Genomic DNA, 12,011 nt, shown 5'->3' with positions numbered 1-12,011 from the left:
CCTCCACCATGGGAGGGCCCTTCTGGAAAGCATGTCCAACTCTTAGGCATGATCCAGCACCTCAGTCAATTACCCTGCTTGTTCTTGGCTAAGAAGAGTTTGGTTATGCCAGCCATGAATCTCCTAAGGGTCTAAGATGGTAGCTCAGTTGTCCCTTATTTCTCCAGCTTCATGACACACTAGTACCTTTAGGACTCTATCCCTGACTGAGCTGTCCTTTCTTCTCTGCAGATGCTTCTTCATACAGCTCCAGAGAGACCACTGGTAAGTACTGTCCTTTGACCAGTATATTTATGACCAGGGTGATTGCAGACACAGAGTGTTGAACAGTCCTTGTCCTGGACGGCCCATGCCACTGTCCCAGCATGTTCACTGGAGGCTTCCCATTTCCCTCTCAGAAATGTCTCCATTATCTGATGGGGACATTCATCACATTCCTCATGTGATATAACTGTTTTTCGTAATAGTGATAGTTTCTGTCAAGCTACTGATGTTGACGGAACTGATGCACCAAGGGCTTTGTGGATCAGCTACTTAGTTCTCAGCAGGGCTAGACTCATTTCAGGGCCTGTTAGGAAGACACAAGTGCCTGATGCTGCTACTAACATGACATCATTCTTTGTCAGAACCTGCCTTGACCTCTCTCAGGGTGGGCATGGTGCACTGTCCGGAGAAACTACCAAGATTTCTCAGTAAAGAAGGCTGTTTACCCTAGATGCACAGCTTAGGACTCCAAGAGAAAGAAAAAGAATGTGCAAGTGAGTCTAAGAGGAAAATAGAAAAAAGTGTGAGAATGAAAGAAAAAGATGAAGACAGAAGATAGCTCAGAAAAGAGAGGAGAGAACACCTACAATGAACAAAGATAATTCTATGGGAGATCCAGGGGCAGGGAGAGAGCAAGGTGTGCAGCTTGGTGGAAAAGTGCTGGCCTGCCAGGGGTCGGGTTTCATCCCCAGCACTGCAGACACAACAAAAAACCCAAGATGCTCGGAGACAGATGCAGATAGCAAGAAAAAACCTAATACTTAGTAGTCTGATGAGCTTTCAAAGGAACAAAAAGAACAACACAACTGTAATACAACTGTAATTTGAAATGGGTAAAAACTATTTCTTTCTAGTCATAAGTTCACATTTTTTGTGGTCTCATTTTACTTGTGTCAGGTGTCATCTGGGAAAAAAAAGTAACATTGGGCATATTAGTAGTTAATTGTTTTTAGAATCCTTTTTTTTTTTTTTTAAGGATCAAAACATAAGCCAAGGCAAGACATTTTAGAAGGCCTCTTTGGGAATATTTTCAGAGAAAAACTGTGCCATTTAGTGACAGGGATATGGAAACAAAAATATGTTCATTATTTAAGAGAACAGTACCTGGGCATGGTGGTACATGCTTGCAATCCCATTAGCTTGGGAGCCTGAGGCAGGAGGATCACAACTTCAAAGCCAGCCTCAGCAACTTAGTAAGGCATTAAGCAACTCAGAAGGACCCTGTCTCAGAATAAATAAAAGAGGAATGTGACTCAGTAGTTAAGCACCTCTGGGTTCAATCTCTGGTACCACAAAAAAAGAAAACAACAACAACAACAGTAAATAGCCAACCTAATTTTTCTCCTGACATCACAATCTACATTAATCTTTGTGCATAGTTTTACATTTTTTATTTACTTTTTAAAAATTGGTAATATTTTCACAAGGTCTAAAAATGAAAAGTTACAAAGGATCTGCAGTAAAAAAAAAAATCAAATCCTATATCTGACTCAAAATCTTGCAGAAAGGAAACAGATACCTGTGCATCTTCCCACACAGGCTGTATATAAACAAGTACATAAAAAGTAAATGATGCTGACAGCTGGGTTTTTGTTGTTTGTTTTTTTACTGTTTTGCCCCTAGTTGTCACTTAGTGGCATATCTTGGAGATCTTTCCCTATCAATACATAACTCCCACTTCAAGCTTTTAACAACTACATCTTATGGATCTGTCACATCTTATTTAGTCAGTTTGCTCTTTGGGCATGTGATTACTTGTATACTTTGGTTATATTATGAATAGCAATTGTAAACCTCTTGGTGAGAGTGTACCTATAGGATAAAATCCTACATGCAAAATTTTCTAAGTAGATCTTTGAACAAACTATTTGATTATAGGCTATAATCTGTCATCAATTTTTTTTTCTAGTTTAGGACTTTCACTGTGTTAAAATACCAAAAATTCTCTCAAATGTCTGAAATATGACATAATAAACATTAACTGAACATCTACAATGAACAAAGATAATTCTATGGGAGGAACTGTGAAAATACAAAGATTAAAAAAAAACATGTCTTTCATGTATGAATATGGTTTCCTTCCTTTAAGATGCTTAAACATAAGAGCAAATGGTCACTAGGCATGAAAATGAGAGCTAAATTTATCTGCTAATAAGAGATACTAAAATAAAAATTGTGTTAGTTTTCTAAAAATTCTAAGTAATGGTGCCTTCAAAGTATGTCACATGCCATCCACCCCAGCCACCCTGTGAATGAGAAGTCATTATGTGTAGCCAAGATGCTCACTGGACATTGGGGCTGCTGTTATTTCTGCATGAGTAAGCAATCAGTTGAGTTCATCTCTATAAAAATATTAATAATGCTTGTCCATCATTGTTGCTTAGTAAAAATTGACATTTTACTCTACCTTTTGATCTACCATTGTCATATTTTTTAAATGAGTTAAATGAATGATTATCATTGCTTTAAAGAGTTGCTCTTTTAATTCAGTAGAAAATGGTCCACAGCAGATGCTCAATAAATATTGAATGGGTAGGCAAATGAATAAATGAATTTGAGTGCTGCACATTTTAATAAATATTTAAGAAATGTGATTCAAAGCTCCATTCTTTTAAACATATATTGGCTCACTTGGCAGCCCTTTTTGTCAATAAATTTATTCAATTGTTCCAATATCACATCTCTGGCCCTAACGAAGCTGGTTGTAAAATAAGAGGTTAGCAAGCAAAATACAGCGGCCCACACAGCCATGCCCATTTAGTACACTAGAAATGAAGGGTTTATTTTTCAGAATGTTACTGTGCCTTTGACAGGGGCTGCTCTTGTCATGTCACTCATCTACCCTCAGTATAAATTAAGTTCTTATTCTGTACCAAGTATGGCCCCATACTGCTATGAAATGCAGATTTCTCATTACAAATCAAATGTCACTTCAGTTTTGGAATTTTAAAGGTTGAACCCAAACAATTAAGTATTTATTTTCTAGTTCAAACCCAATACATTTTTTTTTTTTTTGGTGGTACTGGGGATGGGATGCAGGGCCTCACGTGTGCTAGGCAAGCACTCTACAAATGAGCTACTCCTAGCCCTGAACCTGACATTCGGCAATGAGAAAGAAAAAGAAACACCTGCCCAGGAGCAATGGTTGATGATTTCTTTCAAAATCATCTCCATCTGACACAGGCACATAGCACTGTGGTCTCAGCGTGGTGGGCGTTGCTACCCTGTGCTGGGCCTGGCCTGTTGAAGAGCTACCAGGGAATGACTTCTCCATCCTTACTGAACCTGGGCTCTGGCTGTCTCAGCTGCCTTCTCCAGCTTAGATCAGCACCATGGGCTGAAGTCAGTGGCCTTCCGCATAAGCACCAGCTTCTCCACCCTCTCCTTCCTTCCCTCTTCTCTTCCTTTTTCTCCAGTCCACACCCTACAGGAAGCAAAAGGGTAGAGAACTTGGCAGGTGTTTCCATGGTTCTGGCTTCCATTTCTTTACTAACTTTGCTTGGCTATAATCAAAACAGAGAGGCTCAAGACCTGGGTTAAGTCATTGAATTCCAATGGCTTTGTTTCATCATTGACCCAGGAGCCCTCCTCTCCCTTGCTTTTGATTCTGTTTTTATTTTTATTCAAAACGAAACAGGAAGAAACATTGTGAAAGTAGAACCATCATTTCTATCCACTCGCCTTTCCCATAAACCTCTCCACAGACAGTAAATGCATGTCAAGCCTATTAGCCAATGTGGGAACATAGTTCACCATTGAGTATAACATCTCTGCTATAGATAAATAAAATTATATGACTTCTTTTTTTAAGTCCTAATGATAACTAATGTTAAGTTTCTGTTATTTCTTTTCTAACACCTTTTCTATGCTTGCATTTTTGCCCAGATGTGGAATAGATCAAATTGCATGGCCCTCAAGAAATGTAACAGCAAGCTAATGGGAAGGCATTTAGACCATTCTATAAGAATGTAAATTGCCAAGAGTTTACCAATTCTTAGCAATGAACATGATCCTGGGATTCTCAGATGGTTTAAGCTTAGTTTTATTGTTTTACAGTGATCATCTCCACATCTGTCACTCTTTCTGTTGTGTTTGTGGTGTCTGCCCTGGTGACGTGCATCAAATTAAGGTAAGTGGCACAAGAGAACCACAGGACCAGATTCTTTCTTCCCAAGAGAAAAGAGCTACATCAGAATGATTCTGGGATGCCCTCACAAAGAAGAATCCCTTTCCCAGCCATAGACTTTCACGCTGAGCCCCTTCTGTATCAGCCAAAAGGAGCTTCAGAGTGGAGCAGGACTAAGCCAGTCCTAGAGAGCCCTAGAGAGCCTTAGAGTGACCTAGAGAGCCCTAGAGAACCCTAGAGTGCCTTTCACTTCCCACAGTTCTCAGACCACTGCTCTGAAATGGGAGCAGCAGAAACCAGGTCCGCCATGCAGGGGCCAATCTCCCAAGTCAGAAGGAAAGGATGGGGCTGGGCATACAGCACAGGGATAGAGCAGGTGCTTAGACTGTGTGGTGCAAGGCTGTAGGTTCAAGCCTAGCACCCACCCCTGCCTCCAAAGAAAAAGAAAGAATACACCCAATGCCAAATTGAATGAATACGCAATTTGTATCAGTTCTTCTTATGACATCAATATTTTCTTCTCATATGTACTTTTTAAATATGATTTCTTATAAATATATTCATTCACCAGCAATTAATTCTGTATTTCTAATCATTGAAATCTGCATTTCAGCATTTATGAAAAGTCTGTTTTTTGTCAACATTTGTTCTTTTGTGTTTTTTTGTCTTTATATTTTTGGTACTAGAGATTGAACCCAGAGGCACTTACCACTGAGCCACATGCCCAATCCTTTTTATTTTGTATTTAGAGCAGGATCTCGCTAAGTCCTTAGGGCCTCCCCAAGTTGCTGAGGCTGTCTTTGATCTTGTTATCCTCCTGTCTCAGCCTCCAGAGCTGTTGGGATTACAGGTTTATGCCACTGCACCACACAGACATTTGTTTTTATATTTTCATTTTTCTAATCTTTAGGCATTTTATCTTTCTTTCAATAACATATACAAAACCCCATTTTGTAATTCTGTCAGTACCAGTATTTCAGTATTCCATACTGACAGGTTGCTCTGAATTTTTCCTCAGCATTATTCTATGTATAAATGTCAGATTTGTTAAAACTCATTTTTAGTTTCTACTAGTAAAATAGTACATGTTATGTCAATATAAAATTAAATGACCCTTGGAGCCTGATTTTAACAAAATAAAGAGTCCATGACAAGCCAAAATGAAAAGCAATTATCGAAAACATTCCATAAATCTTCAAAAGCTGATAATTCCAGACCAACTAATAAGAAATACAATAAACATAATAAATGATTTATTTATTACTCAAGAATTTGTTGAAACAATTCAAAAAATACTAAATATCGACAAAATAGAAAGTTATTTTTTAAAGGACTTTCAAAATATTGTTATAATTTTCATATAAAATGCTGTAATTAAAGTTATATTCTTAAGAACTTACATCTATTAAATATATTCATTGACTATATTAACAGGAATGTCCATACTATCTTTCTAATAAGTATATTAAAATATATCCTTAAAAAAAAAAGAATTTTTTACTTTGATATATACAACCAATAAATATGCTCATAAGAGGAAAATATCAATTTATTTACTATATTAAAAATGTATAAATGTGTCTTTAAGAAGAACTGATAAATATATGTAATTTCTTGGTCGTTTCGTGAATTGACTTTCCATAAACTTTTTTTTTTAAACTGGATAATAGGTACATTTGCTATCCAACAAATTGTTTTTTTACCAAATTTTTGGCAAACTGACCTAAAGTCCTCATTTAGTTTAGCTCCCGTTCCAAGAAACTCAAACTGCTTCTCTTCTCATGGCCTAGGGAGCTGTTCATCTGCAGGCGGGACATTCCATAAGCCATGGAAGAAAATGCTGAGGTAGCCACTCAGGGCCTGAACACTGAGATAGCTCCATGATAGGCAGGCAAATGTAATCGGACTCTGTCTCTCTATTCTTATTATCCAGGAACTGATTTATTTATTCATTTGTTGAATACTTCTTAAATTCTAAGAACTGGTTCAAAAGTTTCATGAATATTAAATCACTTTTACCAGCATGATCAAGCCTAGTTCAACCAGGCCCCTGGTTACTCTTTCCTTTTCTTGTCCCTCTATCTGCAAGGCTATTTAGGAAGAGGATTTGGCTAGTGGGAAGTGAGGGTGGGAATTTCTCTAGCAGCATTGGTGAATCTTTGCAGATGAGGAATTGAGAATACCAAAATAGGATTTAGATACCATGTGCACATTTAGGTTTTTGCCAGTCTTTGAGCAACACAGACCACTGAGGATTAGGTATTTTATGACACTTGCAGGCAGGGCCTATGTCTGCTTATGTCACCCACCCAGTGCTGGACATACACTTTCAATAAGAAGTATCTTTGACTGGGGGATGACTGTGTCCTCTTTTCAAAACCTGTGAATCATTGGCTTTGCAGGCGAATTTTCCAGCCAACTGCTGTTGAAATAGAGAATTTGGAAGCGATGCCAATGACTAGGGGGAGCAGCAGCAGAGAGGAAGACCATAGAAACTACCCGCAAAACTCTGAAACTCCTGGAAACCAGCACAGCAAAGGATGGAGCCAAGGAGCCAGCTCTATTGTAGCTAAAGAGGGCCTGGAAGATATACAAGGAGATGGGCATCAGGAAAATGCCCACCAAGATCATCAAATGTGATGACCCATATGGACTGTGCCTGGGTGCCTCTTGTCTTAGTGAGTAGGTTCTCCAGCACTCATATGGACACTACTCAGGGACCCAGGGGCCTGCTTCCCAAACTCTCAGCTGCTGAAGCTCTCCTGGGAGGCCAAAGGCTCCAGGAAGCTGCTGGTTTCACTTACACTGACTCAGGACAGCTTCTCTGCTGGACCATCTATTCTGTCCCTATTCTGACTTGTAGTTTACAGAGGACAGGAGTCAACCTTAGGCTCTCAATTCATCCCACGGCTCCTCCTGGACTGGGAGATATCTGCAGGGAAGACTCCAGCATTTGTGCTCCTAACAATCCTGTCTCCAGTGCTCTGTGTTCACTGAAGGGGAGCAAGGGAAGGCAGAACAGATTCAGAGAGAAATCTGAACCCAGTGACATTTTACATATGTACGCGTTCATATTTATACTTCCTTGTATATTATACCTACATATTATATATGATTTGTATTTTGAAAGTGTGCTTTGTATAGACAAAATAAAATATCTATTTTCAATATAAAAAATGCACTGAAAGAATCACCAACAAGAAATGTTCCACAAAGGAAGGAAGAAGACAAAGAATGGGAATGCAAAGTCCCAAATGAGTGAGCTCAAGTTTTCTTTGTGTGTTGTTATTTTATTTCTTTTATTCATTTATACTGGTAGTGGAGATTGATCTCAGCTATATCCCCAGCCCTTTAAAGACAGACTCTCACTAAGTTGCTCAGAGCCTCTCTAAATTGCTGAGTCTGGCTCTGAACTTGCAATCCTCCTGCCTCAGCCTCCTGAGCCACTGTGATTACAGGCATACACCACCACACCCAGCAAATCTTTTTTATTTTTAGATGGAAAAAGGACATAGAGTTTCATAGGACTTGGAAGTTCTAAGCTATTAAACTTTCAGCCAGATGTCCTTATCTAGCTATAGATCTAAAAAATTCACACTTCCCCCTCTTGCTCTGCACAATATTTGCTATGAAGAAAAGTGATTCCTCATCTTTTCCCATTTATTTTGATTTTCCTAGATCAAAAAATAAAACTCTTGGGCTGGGGATGTGGCTCAACTGGTAGCGCGTTCGCCTGGCATGCACGGGGCACTGGGTTCGATCCTCAGCACCACATAAAAATAATGATGTTGTGTCCACCGAAAACTAAAAAATAAATATTAAAAAACTCACTCTCTCTCTTTAAAAAAATAAAATAAAATAAAATTCTTTTACTCTTTTTCTTTTAAAATCCATGTCTAGACATTAAAAAGTAAAAGGAGAACAGAAAGACACACTTGAAGACTACCTCATGTTCCAACTACCATCCACTTCTCCTCAAGGACCTCATACTGTTAGCTGAGCCTACACACCCTAGTCTCAGAAATCTACTCATTGCTTTCCCACAAATCTGTGCAACCTTGAGGCAGGAGCAGCCCATTTCAGACCATACCATCCCCAACATTTCCACTGCCTGGCACATCTCAGAATCCAATGTGTGAATATTATTCCAGAATTTATACATACATGAGTCAGGCGCGGTGGCACACATCTGTAATCCCAGCGGCTAGGGAGACTGAGACAGGAGAACTGCAACTGGGAGGCGCTAAGCAATTCAGTGAGACCCTGTCTTAAAATAAAATACAAAATAGGGCTGGGGATGTGGCTCAGTATTCAGGTACCCCGAGTTCAATCCCTGGTACCAAAAAAAGAAAAAAAGAATTTATACACACATGAGGCACTTTATTTATGAGAAAATACACTTTCTGGTTTCCTTCCCTTGGTGCCTGATTATAAATCTACCCCTGTTCTATTTTTGCTATTCTTAGCTATCCACCCTCTCCTCTTCAGTTTTTCAGAGTTTCCTGCAGTGTTGGAGTGCCTTGTAGCCCACAAATGCAGAGGACCCGAAGTCCCCTCTCCCTGCTCCCACCAAAGCATAACACTTGGGTCCATTGTTGCCTCCTGCCAAGTACCCAGAACTGTTGAATACAGAGGGAATGAATAAAATATAGGTGAATGTACAGAGCAGTTCCCAGCAATGGCCCAGAAACATCAGAGTGATTGCTATGCTTCCTACTCTTGGCTTTCCAGATTGCTTTAACTGTAATCCTTCTTCCAAAACTAATCCTCCACTTTCTGTGAATCAATGATCCCATGATATTCTTCCAATATACTTTCTTCGCTTACAACAGACTGCATTTCTATTACATGTCATTGAAAAGTTCCTAACGATGTAGAATTCAGTGCCAGGCGTGAGTATTACAAATTACAGAGAAGTAGGGAAATAAAAATCTGTGATTGGTTAGCTGCCTTGGGCAGGGGAGAGAAAACTGAAAGTACTACTGGTGTTCTCAGGTGACAACTGAACAGCCCAAGCACATGGTAAATTAGTTCACCGGAAGTTATTCTGGGAAGGTACACCCACTGAAGGCCTACCTCTGGAAGATTGCATTGCTGCTGACCTAAAGTGGTGCGGCTATAGGAGACCCAGGGCCAAGATGAGTGGCTACTTTTAATGGCACTGAAAAACTTAGAAAATAACAGTGTAAACCTCTCAAATCCCAATTCAAGCCAGAGGCTGAAACCTAGAGATTTCCCTGCTGAATTTTATCCCTTCAAGATGCATGGCCAAGATACCTGTAAACCCAACTCACGAGTTGGAGCCTCTGATCTGCTCAGTTTGCAGTCCCACCAGGCTTCCTAGCTGAAGGGTTGAACATTCACTGGATAAAGATGAGACCCCAGTACTAGAAGGAAAACATTGGGGAAATTTGGGGCTCACATGTACCCCAAGCCCACCCTTGTCCTCAAAAGCAGCCCCATATTGTCTGATAACACCCTAACATTTCTTCCATGGTTGAGGAGCTGTTTCTTCAAGAAGAAGCCTGTTTTCCACATGACCCTCTCCTGAGCTCCTGGTCTGCAAAGGAAGGGAGTTAGTTCCCTGAGTATCCTAGTTAGACTCTCTGGGTCACATAAAGCAGGCTATGCAGTGAAGTGCTCCCCAAAGGCCGTGCAGAACACTCCCTGTTCACCCCAAGCCTCACCTCCCACTGTATTCTGGGGTCATACCCCTGCTTCCTCATGGGTCAGGCCCATCTATCACTGCTCACCAGCCTCACATCCAGCCTACCTTTCAAGAGCCAGCTCAAATCGTATCTTCGCATGTTAACTACTGAGGCACACCAACCATCTGCCTCTGAGCTCTTGTAACATTCATTCTCTGCTCTGCCAAACGCTACCTTGGTGCAGTGGAAATGACATTACCTAGGCAAACTGAGTGCCAAGTGTTCAGTTCATTCTACCATTTGCTGGCCTTGTCACTTGAGCTACATGCACTGGCACTGCCTTGCTCTGAAGTGAATGATAACACATGTTATCGACCTTCTCACACAGGTCTGAGCTCCCATTTAAGACCTAGTTCTCATCTTCGAGAAGCTTACAGCCTGGTCAGAAGGAACATGTCAAAATCATCATACCATAGCAAAAACCTTCTACTACAAAGCAGTAGGTAGTAAATACCAGGTGAAGTGTGAACACTGTCACACAAGTTGTGTAGAAATGGACATCAGTGAAAGTCCTCAAGATCTGAGAAGTACTGTGGAGTCAGGACATGAATGGGAGGATGGGTGGAATTTAAATAAATTCTCAGGGAGCATTCTAAACAGGGGACCCAAGCACCACATTCAAGAAAGGAAGGGCAAAGGAGTTGGGCAGATGGCTGAGAAAAATGAGAAGGCCACAGCAGGCTCGGAAGCATCATATTTCTTAATGCCTCCATATTAGCAGGGTTCTGGGAAGACTGCTCAGTAACTGCTTTAAACAAAACCAAAACAAAGCAGCCTGAAAGAACAAAGGTTTTGCAATGAATAGAACCTTGGCCAATGTCAAGGCCATGTCTCTGGCTCCACCCAGCTGCCCACTTTTGGCAAATATCCTCACCACAAATATAGGTAATGCTTTTTCTAGGACTGTTTCTTTTTTTTCTCTGGGCAAAGAGCCAAAAGTCCTAATTACAAAACAAGTGTATAATCTTCAAAACCCTCTGAGGCAAATGCACCCCAGCAGGTACCCAAGTTACTCCAGCACAAAAGTGGTCCTCGGCCAGCTGGAGTGCATGTGCCTGTTGGCATTTTCAAGGTATTCCAGAAGTCCTGGAGAATGCAAGGCAGCTGAGAGGCAGCAAGTGCACAGAGCCCTCAGTCCTCTATAATCACAGCAGCTATACTTTCAGTTGGAAGTAAAATTCGGTCTGGAGAATTCCATGGCAAGGAACATCTAAAAAATCTTCAATGCTGTTTTTAAAAACTGTGGTCTCCTTTCTGTGAAGAGCTTCAATTCTGGCTCTTCATATGGTCCCATTCTTTTCCTATTTTTCTGAAGAAGGACCATGGTCTGGGGACTGAGTTTGAGTTTTCATTGAAGTTATACTGAATAAAAACATATCTAGTGGTCCTGGCCCAATTCCTCATCAAGCCTGTTTCATCCTCTGCAAAAGGAGGCTGAGGCTGCAAACCAGGTGGAGGGGAGGATTCTGTGGAATACTGAACAAAAGGGCCTAATAGTGCTACCTGGTAGGAGGCACTTCATAAATGCTGATTCCATTTCCTAAATGAGATTTCTTTATGTATGCAATGGATAATCAGGGACCAGTAGTGGCTGCCTTCCCTGCTCCTTCCTTCTAAAATGAATTCTCACTTTGTTAGGGTTTTTTCTTTTTTACAAAGTCATGAGCATCAAAAGAAGGCTGACTGTACCCCAAGTTCCAGGAATGAAAGTGACTTTAAGCTATCCCTCCTTGCTAGTGAGTAGTTTAGGAATGGACAGGTGACCCAGCTCTTGTCAGCAAGATGTAAGGTAGGCTAGGGAAGCTTCTGGAAATGGTTTTCTTGCTACTAAAAGACACAGAAAAAAGTTTACCCCTTCCAATACTGCAGTGTCTGAATGCAATGCCTGAGATGCTATAGACAGCTGGTCATAG

The 12,011-nt window shown here is 40.6% G+C and overlaps 1 protein-coding gene across 2 annotated transcripts in view; it reads left to right on the top strand.

Annotated features, from left to right (window-relative positions):
- The window catches only part of Il15ra (interleukin 15 receptor subunit alpha), a 33,083-nt gene extending 24,863 nt beyond the window's left edge, over positions 1–8,220 (top strand). For both annotated transcript variants that reach the window (XM_078023174.1, XM_040277078.2), the window contains 3 exons: positions 232–264; positions 4,321–4,393; positions 6,793–8,220. In XM_078023174.1, coding sequence (XP_077879300.1) covers positions 232–264; positions 4,321–4,393; positions 6,793–7,030 — 344 coding nt within the window. In that variant the 3' untranslated portion in view covers positions 7,031–8,220. The remainder of the gene's footprint in view (positions 1–231; positions 265–4,320; positions 4,394–6,792) is intronic.
- The last annotated feature ends 3,791 nt before the right edge of the window (positions 8,221–12,011 follow it).

Source organism: Ictidomys tridecemlineatus, chromosome 10 (genome assembly GCF_052094955.1).
Source record: "Ictidomys tridecemlineatus isolate mIctTri1 chromosome 10, mIctTri1.hap1, whole genome shotgun sequence".
In the NCBI taxonomy this organism is placed as follows: domain Eukaryota; kingdom Metazoa; phylum Chordata; class Mammalia; order Rodentia; family Sciuridae; genus Ictidomys; species Ictidomys tridecemlineatus.
The sequence above is the reverse complement of the archived record's forward strand: the minus strand, read 5'-3'. Positions and strand labels throughout refer to the sequence as shown.